General features: G+C 43.2%; 1 protein-coding gene across 3 annotated transcripts in view; it reads left to right on the plus strand.

Moving 5' to 3' along the window:
* TGFBR3 (transforming growth factor beta receptor 3) overlaps window positions 1-16419 on the plus strand; it is a 232004-nt gene that overhangs the window by 128983 nt on the left and 86602 nt on the right. For all 3 annotated transcript variants that reach the window (XM_036755202.1, XM_036755203.1, XM_036755204.1), the window contains exon 4: window positions 8939-9076. In XM_036755202.1, the coding sequence (XP_036611097.1) occupies window positions 8939-9076 (138 nt within the window). The remainder of the gene's footprint in view (window positions 1-8938; window positions 9077-16419) is intronic.

Raw genomic sequence — 16419 nt, forward strand, 5'->3', positions numbered from 1 at the left:
AGTTGTTGTGAGGGTGAAATGAGATAATATTTTTAAAGTGCTTAGAACAGTGCCTGACACATAGTAGGTGTTTAATAAATGCTTATTTCCTCCCTCCCTCCTTCCTTCCTTCCTTCATTCCTCTTTCCTTCCTTCCTTCTTTCCTCTTTCCTTCCTTCCGCTTTCCTTCCTTCCTTCCTCTTTCCTCCCTCCCTTCCTTCCTTCCTCTTTCCTTCCTTCCTTCCTTTCTCTTTCCTTCCTTCCTGCCTTCCTCTTTCCTTCCTTCCTTCCTCTTTCCTTCCTCCCTCTTTCCTCCCTCTCTCCCTCCCTCCCTCGTTCCTTCCTTCCTTCCCTCCCTCCCTCCATTCCTTCCTTCCTTCCTTCCTCTCTCATGTCAGTTTTGAGTCAAGGAGGTCCTACCTTGTTAACAACAGAAAGTTATCACCTCAGTCCAATCACGGTGATTCTTTGGGACCCAATGTAATAGTAGCTAGCAAAGCGCTGTACACATGCCACCTCATTAAATCTTCACCATAAGGCTGTGAGATAGATGCCATTATGAGCCTCCTTTTATAGTTGAGGAAACCACGGCATAGAGAGATTAAGTGGCCCAGTATCTTCTAGATGGAGCCAGGTGGGAGGGGGCCTGAGTTATTGTACCCCCTCCTTCCTTCCCATTCCTAACCTGGAGAAGGTAATGGTGTCAGCAGTAATTAAGATATTGCCAAAGATGCCTAAAGAAGCAGGCACCTAGCAGTCCCTTTTCATAAAAATCAAATTAAATGACCAGGAACTTCCTAGACAGGCTTCCCTGGGGAACCCACGAAGGTCAAGCAAAGAATGAAGGTGCAGGATTTTCCCAATATTTGTTAATATTTAGAGTTGCCATCTGACCCACTGCTATACTCCGAGGACCACTGGGTTTTCCCTCTGCCCTCCAGCTGAACCCTCCTGTGTGTCTCATCTTTTTTAACTGGAATTTGAATTCCTTGAGATCAGGGGGCTGCGTTACTTTCCTCCGTGTCCCATTCCATCCCATTCCAGCGCTACCACCTTTCTACTAGTCTCCCATCGTAGCCCACTCCATCCCCTGTTCCTGGCTGTCAGTCTGAGCTCGAAGGCACCTCGGAGGTCACCTAGTCTAAGCCTCATTTTAGAGAAGAGAAGATTGAGACCCAGCAAGGGGGAAAGCAGCTTACGCAAGGTCACACAATGAATGACAAGGCTACGACTTGAGCTTTTATTGTCCGCATTTTACAGTTGAGAAAGCTGAGACCTAGAGACATAAGGGGCTTAACTAGAGCATATTGTGTCTGAGACAGGATTTGAACTCAGGTCCAATAGATTCTACATCTTTCGTTCTACCTATGCCATCCAGCTACCTTAACTACTTACTGTGTGTCAGACGCTGTGCTTACAGAGAAAAGGTGAAAAAATATTTACTGGGTTTGTTTGTCTAGACAAAATTTATCTGGATTTTTCTCTACATTAGACAGACCAAACATTTGACAAACACATTCAGAAAGAAATAATCGCAACTTCAAAGAGATGCCATCTGATTGGAGCCTTTAGAATTCCTAATTGGGACTTCCTAATTAGAATAAATCAAGTTAAACTTTACTTAGGACTCAGGTGCTCCCCTTGTATATTTTTATACGAATCAGCTCTCAGGTGTTGGGGAGGAGGGGAGCCACTTTTTGAGACTTGCGTGAATTTCCAGGTTAGAAATAGAAACTAGTTAGTTAAAAAAAAGAGATCTTACTCCGGACCAAGCAGTGTGCTTGAGATTGCATTCTAATGGAGGATACAGCACATTGTATGTAAAGGATGGGTGGCCAGGGAAGTGGGATGTGATCTCAAGACAGATAATAGATAGATAGATGGATAGATAGGTAGATGGATGGATAGGGTGGATGGATGGATGGATGGATAGATGAATAGATGGATAGATGGATAGGTAGATGGATGGATGGATGGATGAATAGATGGATAGATGGATAGGTAGACGGATGGATGGATGAATGGATGGATAGATGAATAGATGGATAGGTAGATGGATGGATGGATGGGTGGATGGATGGGTGGATGGATGGATGGATGGATGGGTAGATGAATAGATGGATAGATGGATAGGTAGATAGATGGATGGATGGATGGATGAATAGATGGATAGATGGATAGGTAGATGGATGGATGGATGGATGGATGGATGGATGGATACACGGATGGATAGATAGAGCACTTAGCAAGTGCTCACTCAGTTTTAGGCATTCCACTGAGCTTAGGGGATACAAATACAAGCAAACAAAATGGTCCCTGACTTCAAGGACTGTATATTATCATGGTAAACATTATTGTTTATAGGAGGGAGTGCCTCACACACACACACAGTAGGTGGTCAGTTCATGTTTGTTGCGTTGAATTGAGTTAAGGGAATTATTCAGCAGATCATAGGGCCATACTCTTTCATTTTCATTCTTCACTTTTTGATTTGTTCTCTCTTGTTTGTCCTCTGCCATCCCTTGTGCCAGATTTATTGCTAGGGGAATGACTAGGAAAGAAGATTGTTTGGGGGATCCCTTTCTAACATTGAGGAACCACTATGGGGTCTGCAGAGGCTGGGCACTGTGCCCACTCCCTGTTCTCTGCCCAGGAATGTGGTTTGGACTGGATTTGGTCTGCTATAGTGGGGGTGTTGGTGGCCTAGTCTCTACTGAGAAGACGCCAAGCTCTGCATTGTTACATTTTAACTCACTAAAACTATTCCATCTTGGAGAGTATTTTACTTCTAGCTTAGGTTTATGCTCATATAGGGTTTATCCAAAAAGGAGGGGAATAGAAAGGTACTCAGTGAATCAGGTGTGGAACAGGTAAGGAATTTGTTCCTCTGCACAAAAGGGCTGCTAAGCATAGAACACTCATAAGCATACATTTGACAGCAAACTTAAAATAAGATTCATTCAAATAACTTACAACTGCTATTATAATCTGGGAAGACCAACATTCAAACCTCATCAGATCATAAAGCGATTGGCAGGACAGCTATTCACCTCAGCTCTGCACTGTCCAAAAAACTCGGGTGCATGTCAGGCTTGGGTCCATCCATTTGTTTATTGCTGTCTGTTTCAAGAATGCTAGAGGAGTTGCCAGGGACTCCTTTCTTGCTACCATCCAGCTCTGAGCAGAGAAGACGTAGAGATCTCTTGAATTTACAAGGTCCCTTCTGAGCCTGGATAGGTCCATCTCAGGACAGTTTCTTCTTTGTCTGGCATCTGCAAAGAACAGACTTAAAAGAAAGTAGCCCCAAAAAACAGATTTGTCTAGGCAGGACATGCGCTTTAGATGCCCTGCATGTATGGTTGCGTGGAGACTGGGTTGGGTCGGAGTAAATATTCACACCTCCCCCCAACTCCCTCAGGAAGCAGCTTTAGTAATTCTGAGGATTCCCATCCAGAAAGGAAGAGTAAGGCTGGGGATGGAGGCTTTCTCTTAAACATTCCCTGAGTCATCAGTCCTTGGCTCCAAGGCCCTTCAATGTTGAGTCATACGTGGCTGGAAGCAGTTTCCAAAGCTTGCATTTGGTCTTCCTAGGTAGGACAACTCCAAGCATGCTCCACCAGATACCCCTGTAGGCCAAATTAGCCATTCTACACCTTGTTTCAGTTCAATTCAGCAAACATGTATTAAGCCCTCATCACCTCTCACCTTGACGACATTAACAGACTCCTGATTGTTCTCCTTTCCTCAGATCTTGCCTTCCTCCCTAACTCGTACTCCCCAGTGGCTCCCCTGTCACCTCTTGGACCAATTATGAACTCTTGTGTTTGGCATTAACCTCCCCTCTCTTGACTGGTCACTTACTCCTTTCACATATTCACCAGGTTCCAGACAGACTGACCTTCTTACTGTGGTTTTCCTAGCTAGCATCCCATCTCCTATCCTTGGCCATCCCCTCGTCCTGGAATGCCCTTACTCCTCTCCTCTGCCTCTTAGAATCCCTATTTCCTTCAAAGCTGAGAGCTTATGCTTGTTGGATAACTGAGTGACTTTCTATATTAACCACCCAGGCACTGGGAGCTCTTCTTGATTTCTCCAATTGCTAGCCAAATTCACCGTCTCTGTCTCTATTTTACTTTACCTTTGGTCTGTTAAAAATAATTTTATTTTCTATATCTCTCTATGTGTATTCTCTTCCTTGGGCTACTTGGGAACAAGAGTTGTTTTATTTCTGTCGTTGTATAGAGCCCCAGGCCTAGAGTCAGAAAGACCTGAGTTTAAATCTGGTCTCAGACACTTAGTAGTTCTGTGACCCTGGGCAAGTCACTGTTTGCCTCAGTTTCCTCATCTGTAAAATGAGCTGGAGAAGGAAATGGCAAACCACTCCAGCATCTTTGCCAAGAGAACCCCAAAACAGGGTCACAAAAAGTTGGACATGACTGAAAAACAAAAAAACTTCTCAATGCCTTGCATATAGAAGACAATTAAAATAGATAAAATGCCAATTATGTGCAAAGTTAGAAACACCACAGTGTTACAGATAAAAGGCCAACTTTGGAGTCCACTGAACCTGAGTTCAAGTGTAGCCTCTGACACATACTGACTGTGACCCTGGACAAGTCACCCAACCCCTGTGTCCTAGGCAATTTGTTAAGACTCTAAGCTACAGAGGAATTATTCATCTATATCAAGGAGTTTCTACACTTAAGAATTTATTTTCACACCTAGGAATATCTTCAAATGACAGTTCTGGACTAAAATATGTATTAGGTACTGAGAATACTGTAGTAAAAATGAATTAGTTCATGCCCCCAAGGAGCTTCCATTCTACACGTGATGGGGACAGGTGATTCAGCATGCACACAGATAAAGTATAAAAACTATATAAGGTAATTTCAGGAGAACAGATGTGTCTTTAAAAATATATTGGATGTTTTTTCCTCTTTAATTTCCAAGCCATAGTATGAATTTTTCTTTGCTAAATGGTTCTTGGGACTTTGCCGGTGCTGAATGTGCCAAAATGACTCTTCTTGGCCAGACACGGCCACATATTGAATAAGGAAGTCGTTTCCAGGAAAGCAGTGATAATTGTGACCCTTAGTAACCTTTCCTTGATCATATGTGCCATATTTCATGAGCCATCTGGAAGATGCCTTGAATTTCTCACTCGTGCATATTTTCTTTTCACTTTAACCCATTCAAATTTTTAAAAATTTTTATTAGCTTAAGGCATATTTTACTTTTCCCCCGTTTTTATTGACAACTTTTGTTTTCATATGACTTCTTTCCTCTTATACCCACTGGACCATGCCTTGTACCAAAAAATAAAGAAATATGAGAATAGGGATGTTTAATCAGCCAGTAAGCATTTATTAAGTAGCTACTGTGCGTCAGGCACTGATAGGATTAAGGTCTCGGCTTGTGATTTTGTTGGTAAAGTGAACTTCCTGGAGAGGAAAGTCCCTTTCTCAGTAAAGATCAGCACTTTTTCTTCAACTTAAATTCTTGGAAATTTTTTTAGAGCGCTATGACCTTAAGTGACTCGCTCAATTTGCCCATGGTCACGTAGTTAATATGGATCAGACATAGGACTTGAACTCAGGTCTTGCTGGCTCTCTATCCACCATGCTGCCTTTCCAGTTAACAAAACTAGTCAATATGTTGCCAGAGCCAGACGGTCCAAATAAATGAATGAACTTGTGAAAAAAACTTAACATGTATTTAGTATGTGCCCAGCACTCAGATAGGCACTGGGGATACACGTAGAAAATTGGCCACTGCCCCTGCTGGGTGGGAGACAACTCTTGGAGGGGGAGCCTGGTGAGAGAGGTCTGGGGAGTCCCAGAGATGGTGAGTTGATCGTCCATTGATGTGACCGTTCCAGAAGCGCCAGTAGAAGTGACTTGATTACTGTGCCCAGGAGAAGGAGGCGAACAGTGTGGGTGGTCAGGGTAGCAAGGTAGAAGTCAGCATGGCCTGGGTGGATGGCTGGACGTGCTTTGAAGCATGGTCTATGGCCCGGGGCTGGCTAGGTAAGATTGAAGTCGGTCAGAAATCAACGTCTCTCCGCTTCGTGGTGGGAGTTCCAAAGCTAAGTGGATGAACTTCCCCCAGGGACTAAAGGGGAATATTTTAAAATAGTATTCCACAGTGTGTTTTTCTGGCATTTATCACATTTTCTCAGGGTCAGTCTTTAACAGCAGCTGGTCCTAGTCAATCTTATTCTCAAACTTAGTAAGCAGGAGGCACTATCTCTAATAAAAGCCTGTCTGATGATAATGATAATAGCTAGCATTTATAGGGTGTTTGCAACGTGCTTTACAGAGATTATCCTCACAACAAGCCCGGGAGGTAGTTGCCCTTATTATCCCTGTTTTACAGGTGCAGAAACTGAGACTTGACGGAGGTTAAGTGACTTGCCCAGGGTCATACAGCTAGTAAGTGTCAGCCTGGAGTGACCTCAGGTCTTCCTACCTCCACGTCCCTCACTTTGTCCGCTGTACCACTCGGATGCCTGGGTATGATGAGCATAGTAGAGAAGGCCATTAGAAAAATATTTTGATTTGATTTGATGTGGGAATGTACCTTGCTAGACAGAGACTTGATATAAAGACATTTTCCATTTCAAATCCCATCAGTCTGGTTTCAGGAACTCTGACCTGAGTTTGAAATTAGAATTAGAATTTTATTATTATTAGAATATTATTATTATATTACTGGGCAGCAAGATGGTACAGTAGATAGAACACTGAGCCTGGAGTCAGAAAGACCTGAATTTATTTTTTTTTGTTTTGGGCAGGGCAATTGGGGTTAAGTGACTCACCCAAGGTCACACAGCTAGTACATGTGTCTGAGGCCAGATTTGAACTCTGGTCCTCCTGACTCCAGGGCCGGTGCTCTACTCACTGGGCCACCTAGCTGCCCCAAGACCTGAATTTAAATCTGGCATCAGATACTTACTAGCTGTGTGACCTTGGGCAAGTCACTCAACCCTGTTTGCCTCAGTTTCCTTATCTGTAAAACGAGCTAGAGGAGAAAATGGCAAACTACTCCAGTATCTTTGCCCAAAAAACTCCAAATAGGGTCATGAAGAGTCAGACACGACAGGAACAAACGAACAGCAAAAATTATCCTTAGATCTAATATATATTATTATTATTATTATTAGAATAATTAGTAACCCTGAGGGGTTGAGACAAATGTGCTTCTTCATCATTTTCATTCATAGTCAGGTATGTTCCAGCAGAAGGACCTCACTGCTCATTTACCCCTAACCTTGAAATCTCAACCACCTTTGGGATTCAGAATCTTCTCCTGGTTGTTCCTCAGAGCTGTTGGCTTCCAGCACACCCCAGTTCAACAAAATGGTCTCTGCTAGCGTGATACGACACACACGTAGATAAGTAGATGAAAAGTAATTTGAGGAGAGAGAAGGCACTGATAACTATTGGGGGTTTCAGGGAAGGCTGCCCACCTGAGGCGGCACCTGAACTGAGCTTTGAAGGAACGTAGAGGTTCTTAGAAGCAGAGAGAGCTTTCCAGGCCGGGGCAAATGCCCATCCCAAAATGGGCAGTATTTTACCTTAGCAGCTGTGGGGAGCCAGGGAAGGATTTTGAGCAGGGTGTTGACACACTCAGACCTGTTACTTTGGGAAGATTATTTTAGCAGCCTTCCAAGGTTGAGGATGGATTGGAGAGAAGAAGAGCCTGAAAGCAGTGAGACCAGTTGGGAGCAAAGATCCTGAAGGGGTTTGCCATTTCCTTTTCCAGCTCATTTTACAGATGAGGAAACCGAGGCAAACAGGGTGAAGTGACTTGCCCAAGGTCACACAGCTCCTAAGTGTCTGAGGCCAGATTTGAACTCAGGAGAGGAATCTTCCTGACTCTAGGCTCAGCACCCTTATCGACTGAGTCACCTAGCTGCCCCTAAGGTGTGGGGTCAGGAAGACCCAGTTTTGCCTTAGATGTTCACTAGCTTTGTGACTGACCCTGAAATTCTCTTTGCCTCAGTTTCCCCATCTGTAAAATAGTATAATAATAACATCTATCTTCCAGAGTTCCTTTGAGGCTGCAGTGACATAATTCTTATAAAAAGCTTTGGAAACCTTAAAGGGCTATATAAGTGTTTGTTATGACAGTATTATTTTGATTTGGGGCTGTTTTAGGTGAGTTTCCACTTGCTCATCCACCCATTGGGACAGCTCAACCTCAGAGCGGAAGGGTGAAGGTGTTCTCTGGAAGGTGGTGTCTGAAGGGTCTGTGCCCCAGGTAGGGGGAGCGTATCACCGTTCACAGATGCCTAATGGCCATTTTCTGAGGCTGGGAATGATTGTTCTTTGGCATTTATGAAAACAGGGCTGAGATTTCCTGCCCGGGCTCATCTATGTTTCTTTCCTGTTTTTCTCAAAGGCCTGGCACGATCCATTTTTTTTTTGTTCCTGTGTCCTTTGGGCTTTATTTTTTGGGAAAACCCCTTGAAACCAACAATTGGGGAGATGCAAGACGGGGCCGATATTTTTTTGGCTTTCCTGTCTTCTCTTAGTTTTCTTTGGCAAGAAGTTGCTTATTATTGAAGGGGCGGAAGCTTACCTGGGAGGGAGAAAAAGAAAGGTTCCCTCCAGACATCCTGAGGGCCAGTGTTCCTCCACAGTGCCTTCTTCTGTTCTCTGATTTTCAGCTTAGTCATTTGACCTCAGGCTAAGGCAGTTCAGGGAAGACAACTTGTCTTTGCCTTGGCCCAGTTCTGTATTTGTTCTGTGTCTCTGTTCTGCTTGGTTACGGGGCTCGGGGTCAGGCTCACCCACTGATTTGGATGAGGCAATCCCATTTGCAGAATCTGACCTAAGGTATGGGAATGGTCCTCTTCACTGGGCTGGATGGAATCAGGGTTCCCGACGCCACCCTGAGGGAGTTTTAATAAAATATCCCAGTTCTCATATTTCTCCTCTTTTTGCTCTTGTAGATCACCCTGCACCTGAAACCCATCTCATCGGTGCACATTCATCAGAAGTCTGTCGTGTTCCTGCTCAACTCCCCTCAGCCTTTGGTCTGGAAGCTAAAGACTGAGAGGCTTGCTCCTGGGGTCCCCAGACTGTTCTTTGTAAGTGCTTCTTATTATCCTCTGAAACTAACAATTGAATGAAGAAATGAGATTCCCTACTGCCTTAATGGAGTGAATATTGGATATGAAGTCTGAGGACCTGGGTTTCTTCTGAGGACCTAATTTCTTCTACTTATTATGTATATCCCTCGGCAAGTTTCTTACCAGCTCTGGATGTCAGCCTTCTCATTATAAAATGATTGGAGGTGCCTTTCCTATTCTAAATCTGTGTTTCTGTGACCTAGGCTGGCTTTGGTCTTGGTATCCTTAAGCAAGAGAGAGGCAGGATGAGTGCGGTAGATAGAGAACTGTCCTTGGAACCAGGAAGATCTGGGTTTGAGTTCCAGTTCTGACATTTACTGTCTGTGTGGCCCTGAGAAAGTCACTTACAAACTTAGGCCGCTGGTGTCAAGCTCGCAGTCCGCCACATGCCAGAACCAGATTAGAATGTCATTGGGAAATGTTTACTAACATAAACGAAAGTATAGTACAGTATTTTGTTGTGGTTAAATCATTTTTTAGTCATGTCCAATTTTGCGACCCTATTTGAGGTTTTCTTGGCAGAGATGCCGCTTTGCCTGATAGTAGAAGATACATAGTAGAAGATAGATAATGTTCTATTATAGTAGAAGGTAGATAATGTTAATTTGTAGTTTTCTAACAACAACAACAACTCAGTGTGCAGGAGCATAGGGATCGGTTTCTATTTGACTTCGACACCAGTATTTTAGGCAGAGAAAGTGCTTTGGTGGAGCCAAAAAATCCACTGCTAATAAAATCCCAGGTCCATTCCCTATCCTTGGGCAAGTCTCTTAATATCTCTGGGCCTCAGTTTCCTTATCTGTAAAATGAGGGGTTGAATGAACCAAACAATCCCTGAGGTTTCTTCTGCTCTTGAACCTTCCATACTTGGGAGTGCATAAGCTTCTTTTATGGAAGCAATTCCACCCCCACCCCTGTTTTCCCACAAAGATATTAGCAGAAAGTCCCATTTCGGGTATACATTCTTGTAAGGTGTTAGGAAGCCTCTCCAGGCCATTGGAGAAAGTACCCATGTGTAGTTTCAGTGAAACTGATGTCCAGTGAACCCCAGCGGGCCGAGCCATCAGAAACACTTGTGTGGCCCAAGCTTTGATGTCAGCCCTGGGTCTGCCCTCGTGGCACCAAAGGCATTATAAACATTGTAAATAGCCCCTTGATGTGTGGTCTGGGACCACAAAATAAACACGCACGAGACTATCTTATTTTGTCTAGAAGACGGGACTCCTTTCTGATAGGAGGATTCCTCCGGCCTTTGCTACAGGCAGCAACCCAGTGAAGTCATTTCTGCTTGGTAGGAACACTGCGTCTGTGGAGAGATCCAAACATTACCTACTGTTTGTAAATCACGGCCTCTTCCTTTGCCAGCATGGCCGAGGTTGCTGGTTGTCATGAATTAGACGCGTTGTTTGGATGGGATTTTTGGGGTATGATATCATGTCTGATGATGAGCATGACGGCCGCTTTGCGCTGATAGCTCACAGTTTCTCTTCGGGGAGATACATGCTCATATTGTTAGCTGTTAGGACTTCAACCTGGAGCCCTGAGCTTTCAGATTTTGGACCCTCCTAAGTGGGATGGAACATAAGGCATCTGGGACAAGTGGAGGCCTAAGCTCTGAGTATTTCTGCCTTCGGGATCTCCCATAAAACTGGCAGTAGGAGATTAAGAGTAATTCAGAGTATGATTACCTTCTGTGTGTAGACGGAGTCCAGTTTTGAAAAATCTCAAAGATTTGCCAGTTAAGAAAGAGCTGTAATTTAACCTGTGGCTAAACAGCTCCCCCTTGTAAAACTGCAAGGGGCCAATAATCATTTAGTAATTAGGATTGCTACTCCTCCTAAATTACTATTTTAACATGTGCACATGTGCACGTGCATGTGCACACACACACACACACCCCTTCCTTTCGAAATCCTAGGCAATATTCCCCATTGTCATGGTCCAGGGAAAATTTATGTTGCAAAATGATAAAATTGGAGCCTGGATCTCTTGGGTTGACCTCTATTTCCATTGAAAGTATGTTGGCTCAAGAATGTCTGATGTCAGCTAAATTTCTACGTGGCTCATTTTATCTTAACTTTGTAATTCTGTTGGGAAAATAGAATTGTATTCTTAATCATAAACAGCTGGGTACCTGGTGGTACCCAAATTTGTGTATGCCCATGTCTGAAGGAATCATATTAAAAGTCATATAAACAAGAGATTTTCAGAATTGGAAAGAACATCATTGGTCACCTAGTCTATGCCCAAGGAAATCTCCACACCCAGTGAGTGAGGCCTCAGCCAGCTTCTGCTTGAAGGGAGAACCCACCACCTCCCACCTGTCCGCTCTGGGATAGTTCTCTGATAAAACATTATTCTTGGCATTGGGCTTAAATTGGCCTCTTTGCAACTTCTTGGGGGGCAGTTAGGCGGCACAGTGGATCAAGTGCCAGGCCTGGAGTCAGGAAGACTCATCTTTGGGAGTTCAAATCCAGCCTCAGACACTACCAGCTGTATGTACAAGTCACTTAACCCTGGTTGCCTCAGTTTCCTCATCTGTAAAACGAGCTGGAGGAGGAAATGACAAACCACTCTAGTATCCTTGCCAAGAGAACCCCAGATGGAGTCACAAAGAGTCAGACACAACTGAAGTGACTGAACAACAAAGCATCTTCTACACATGACTCCCATTTCCTTACTTTGGAGCCAAACAGAACCAATTCAGTCACTCCCCCACTAGATAAAACTGTCCCAGGATTGTGGACAATGGCTAGAAGTTGCAGAGACACAGATCCGAGCTGTCCAGATGAGGAATGGGTCGCCTTGAGAGGTAGTGAGGCCCTCAAGCAGGGGCCGGATGACTCCTGGCGGGGCGGGATTCTTTTCCTGGTCCACATTAGTCTTAGAGGTCCCTTCCATCTCTGTCATTGGCTCTTCTGTGACTGCTCTTCTTGTCTCAGGGTTTTATGTTTACTTAGGATCCTTGATCTAGAACTGGAAACCAGTAGCTCAGAGTTCAGTACCAGATGGAGTCAGGTAGAGGAAGCAACATGGGGATCACAAATGGGGAGCAGGAAGGTACCGCAGAGGCGGTGACTTAGTGGTAACCATCAGTGGCACGGTGTGGTTCTAGCTCCCCAGACGCCAAAGTCAGAGTCTTTTTCCATCCTGTCTTGCTGCTTTCTAACTTCCTCCTTTGAGTATTTACCAAACTGAATGGTGCTTTCAGTAGAATTTAATTTCTCTGACTTAATATTTGTTTAATTAAAAAAAGCCCACAGTTTTGTGATAGAGCTGTAGGGTGGTGTTGTTCAGTCAGTTAGCTGTGTCCCACTCTCTGTGACCCCGTTTGTGGGGCAAAGATATAGGAGTGGTTTGCCATTTCCTTCTCTAGCTCCTTTTACAGATGGGGAAACCAAGGCAATCAGGGTTACGTGACTTACCCAGGGTCACACAGTTAGCAAGTGTCTGAGGTCGGATTTGAACTCGGGTCCTCCTGACCTTAGAGTACACTAGTTGAAAAAAAAAGCAAAATAAAATAATCCCTGGAAGTTAGAATTTTATAAGTTGATACTGGCTAACTGCTTTAGTGAGTTTCTGGATACCTAGCAAGTCTTGGTCTCAGATGGCAGACAATATGTTACTGGGAAATGCAAGAAAATGTCTGGTCAGAAACAGAGGTGGACTGGTCAGGTAGTGAGAAGGGGAGCTGCCAGCTAGACAGCCATGGTGCTGCTGTGGTGGTAGAGCAATAAGCCAGTATTGGCTGCCATAGATTATGAATCTTAAACTATCTAGAGAAAGGTCTCCCTTACACTGGGAAGACTGACTAATGCAGCTTCTGGACAGCTTGATGAATAGATAGGAAGATCTGAGTTCAGATTCTGCCTTAGGTACTTTTAGCTGTGTGGCCTTGGGCAAGTTTTTCATCTTCTTAAGGTCTCTGAATTGCCTTTCACCCCAAATCTACAATCCTGTGATCATGAGTAACAGCCTGATATCTGTTCTTGTCTCTGGGTTCTTTTATAGGGCCAAAGGGACGTGACCTTGTTATAGATTGTGAAGGGAAGGTGATAAGCCTTTCTGTTGTGCCTCTTATGTGCCAGGAACTGTGCTAAGAGCTTTTTATTATCTCACAACAACTGTAGGAGGTAGGTGCAGATGAGGAAACTGAAGAAGATAGAGGTTAAGTGACTTGTCCAGGGTCATATAGCTAGGAACTATGCGAGGCTGAATTTGAACCCAGGTTTTCTTAACTCCAGGCCCTGTGCTTTATTCATGGAGTCACCTAGCTGTCCATATATATGCCTAGTATACTTTAAATTGACATAGAAATCAGCACCAATAAGCTCTTTTATCTAAAATGATAATTGAGCAAGTCAAGAGACCACTGAGTTTATTTTTTAATAGCATTTTATTTTTTCCCAATTACATTTTATAAGATTTTGAGTTCCAAATTTTTCTTCCTCCGTCCCCTCTCCCTTCTGAAAATGGTAGGCAATTTGATATAGGTTATACAGGTGCTATCATGTAAAATATATTTCCGTATTAGTCATATTTGTGAAAGAAGAAACATATCAAAAGGAAAAAACACATGAGAAAGAATAAAGTAAGTGACAAAAATACGCTTCAATCTTCATCCAGAGTCCATCAGTTCTTTCTCTGGATATGGATAGCATTTTCCTTCATGAGTCCTTTGTCCTTGTCTTGGATCGTTGTGTTGCTGAGAAGAGCTGAGTCATTCATAGTTGATCATCACACAATGTTGCTGATATTGTGTGCAATGTTTTCCTGGTTCTGCTCATTTCACTTTGTATCGGTTCATACAAGTCTTCCCAGTTTTTCTGACTCTGCCTGCTCCTCACTTCTTATAGCATAATAGTATTCCATTACATTCATGTACCACAGCTTGTTCGGCCATTCCCCAATTGATGTGCGTCCCCTCAAATTCCAATGTTTTGCCACCACAAAAAGGGCTGCTAGAAATATTTTTGCACATGTGGGTCCTTTTCCCTTTCTTAGAGATCACTGAGTTTAGAGGTAGAAGGAATATTAAAGACCTGTCCTCTAGACGAGGCATTTTACAAATGAGCAAACTGTGGCCAACTTGCTCAAAGTCACCAGAGTGCTTTTTCCAAATCAGTTTCTATGGAACAGAACAAAAGACCACAGTAATAAATAATGTTTGTTATATTTTACTATTGGTTGTTTGATATTAATTTGTAAAGTGTAGGACTTACACGGTGCTGAGAGACCTCCCTTTGATCAAATCTCAGTTACTTTGGGAGGGTTTTGGTCCATGCCCCTGTCGTCATGGGATTTGACTCTTAGCAACTTTCACACCCATTTCTTTGGAATTCTTTGGAGGACGATAATGTTATCATTATAGTCATGATCATATTTCAGCATATCAAGGATCTGTCATTTTTTGGTATGAGGTCTCCCTCCCCCATCCACTGATGTGATGCTGTCCCTCTATTCCTACCTTAATTAAGTAAATGTTACTTGAAAGTCATTTAGGCCAAAAAATTCTTTATCCTTTGCCAACCTGGTGTTGACTTCTCTGAGCCTGCCTATGTTGGCCCTTGGACTATAGACACATAGTCCATCATTGGACCTTGTAAGACTTATAGATGACAGTCTAAGAGTCGATCATCAGTTTAGATCTGGAAGGAACCTTAGAAGTCATGTAGTGCAACCCTTTCGTTTGATAGATGAGGAAACAGGCCCAGGAGATTAGTTAACTTGACCACAGTCACAACACAGGTATCACAGCATTTGAACCTACGTCCTCTATCTCCAAATACAGTCCTTGTTCCGTGGAACCACCATAAAGGAGCCATTGTGAACAGAATGGGGCTTTAAATTCTAAGACACCTGCTGCCTGTATCTGTTTTCAGACTCCCTTCAGGAAACTTAAGGACAACCATTTCCTTCCATTTTATTTTCTCATTTCTTTGTGGCCGGTAAGAGATGTTGGAACATCTGTTTCCCATTCTGGGTCTCAGATCTGCAGATAGTGAGCGAGGTAAGACATCTCAAACTTGGCCTAGTTATCTTTTTTTGTGATAGAACCATCCCTCTCCTCTCTCAGAAATCAGTGACAGTTTGAAATAATATGGAATGCTTTTTTGGGATAGTAGCACCCAAGAATTCTGGCCATGTATGTGTGTGTATAGGTGTATATATCTATATTTGTATACATATATCTATGTGTGTGTATATATGTATACATATATGTGTGTATCTATCTGTCTATATATATATCTATATATATATGTATATATACACATATACAGAGAGAGAGAGAGAGAGAGAGAGAGAGAGAGAGAGAGAGATACACATGCACACATGCACATGCACATAGCTAGGGCCATATTCTTGAGATCCAAGTTTAATAGTGTTGCTGTTACCTTTGGGCACATCATTCACTGTGACTTTGGGCACACCATTTAATCTTACTGACTCTTCATTTCCTTGACCATAAGGTGAGGGGACTTGGACGCGAACGCCTCTGGGGTCCTTTTTGGCTCTGGATCCACGATTTAGGGCCCTGCTTATTAAACCCACTTATCTTACTTGGTGACCTCAAGAAACCCATAGAAGAGATGAAGATCAAGGCACAGACTTACTCAAGATTATTTAACGAGTGATACAGAGAAAAAGAGGACAGAGAACTTGATTTTTTCTGTCTTTGGTATTCCTTTCCCCCACCCCTCTGCACCCTGAGATTTCTTATTGAGGTGTGGATTTGAGGACTTGATAAATCACAGATTCATAGAATTTGAGAGTTAGAAGACACCCCATTGTCCAACCCATACCCGAAAGGAATCTTCACTGCTGAATACTCAATGAGTGGCTATCCAGCCTCTCCTGGAAGACCTCTGGGGAGGGGGAGCCCACCCTCTCTCAAAGCAGCCCATTCTATTTTTAGATAGCCCTGATGGTTAGAAAGTTTCCACATACTTGGTGCTTCTGTTGGACTCTTTTCAATAGCTAACCATGGCTTCAGTAGCTAACCAAGGCAAATCCTTTAAAGAGATTGTTTTGGTGTGTAATGACAGCTTCCCTTTCTGAGTAGATTCACATTTTACTTAGGTAGAATGCAAAAAAAAAAAAACCTGAACTCCCCAATTTTTACTTCCAAACTTCAAAATGGAAACCTTTAAAAATGAGGTGTGAGGGACTTATTAATAGAGGGAAGACTTGTCTTTGGTGTTCTCACAACTCATAAAGGGTGAAATCTTAGGATGAGTTTTATAGACCCAAAGGAGAACTAAAATCTTATACCATACTATCATTCCTTTTAGGAACTTTTT

This window comes from Trichosurus vulpecula, chromosome 4, assembly GCF_011100635.1.
Source record: "Trichosurus vulpecula isolate mTriVul1 chromosome 4, mTriVul1.pri, whole genome shotgun sequence".
Taxonomy (NCBI): Eukaryota; Metazoa; Chordata; class Mammalia; order Diprotodontia; family Phalangeridae; genus Trichosurus; species Trichosurus vulpecula.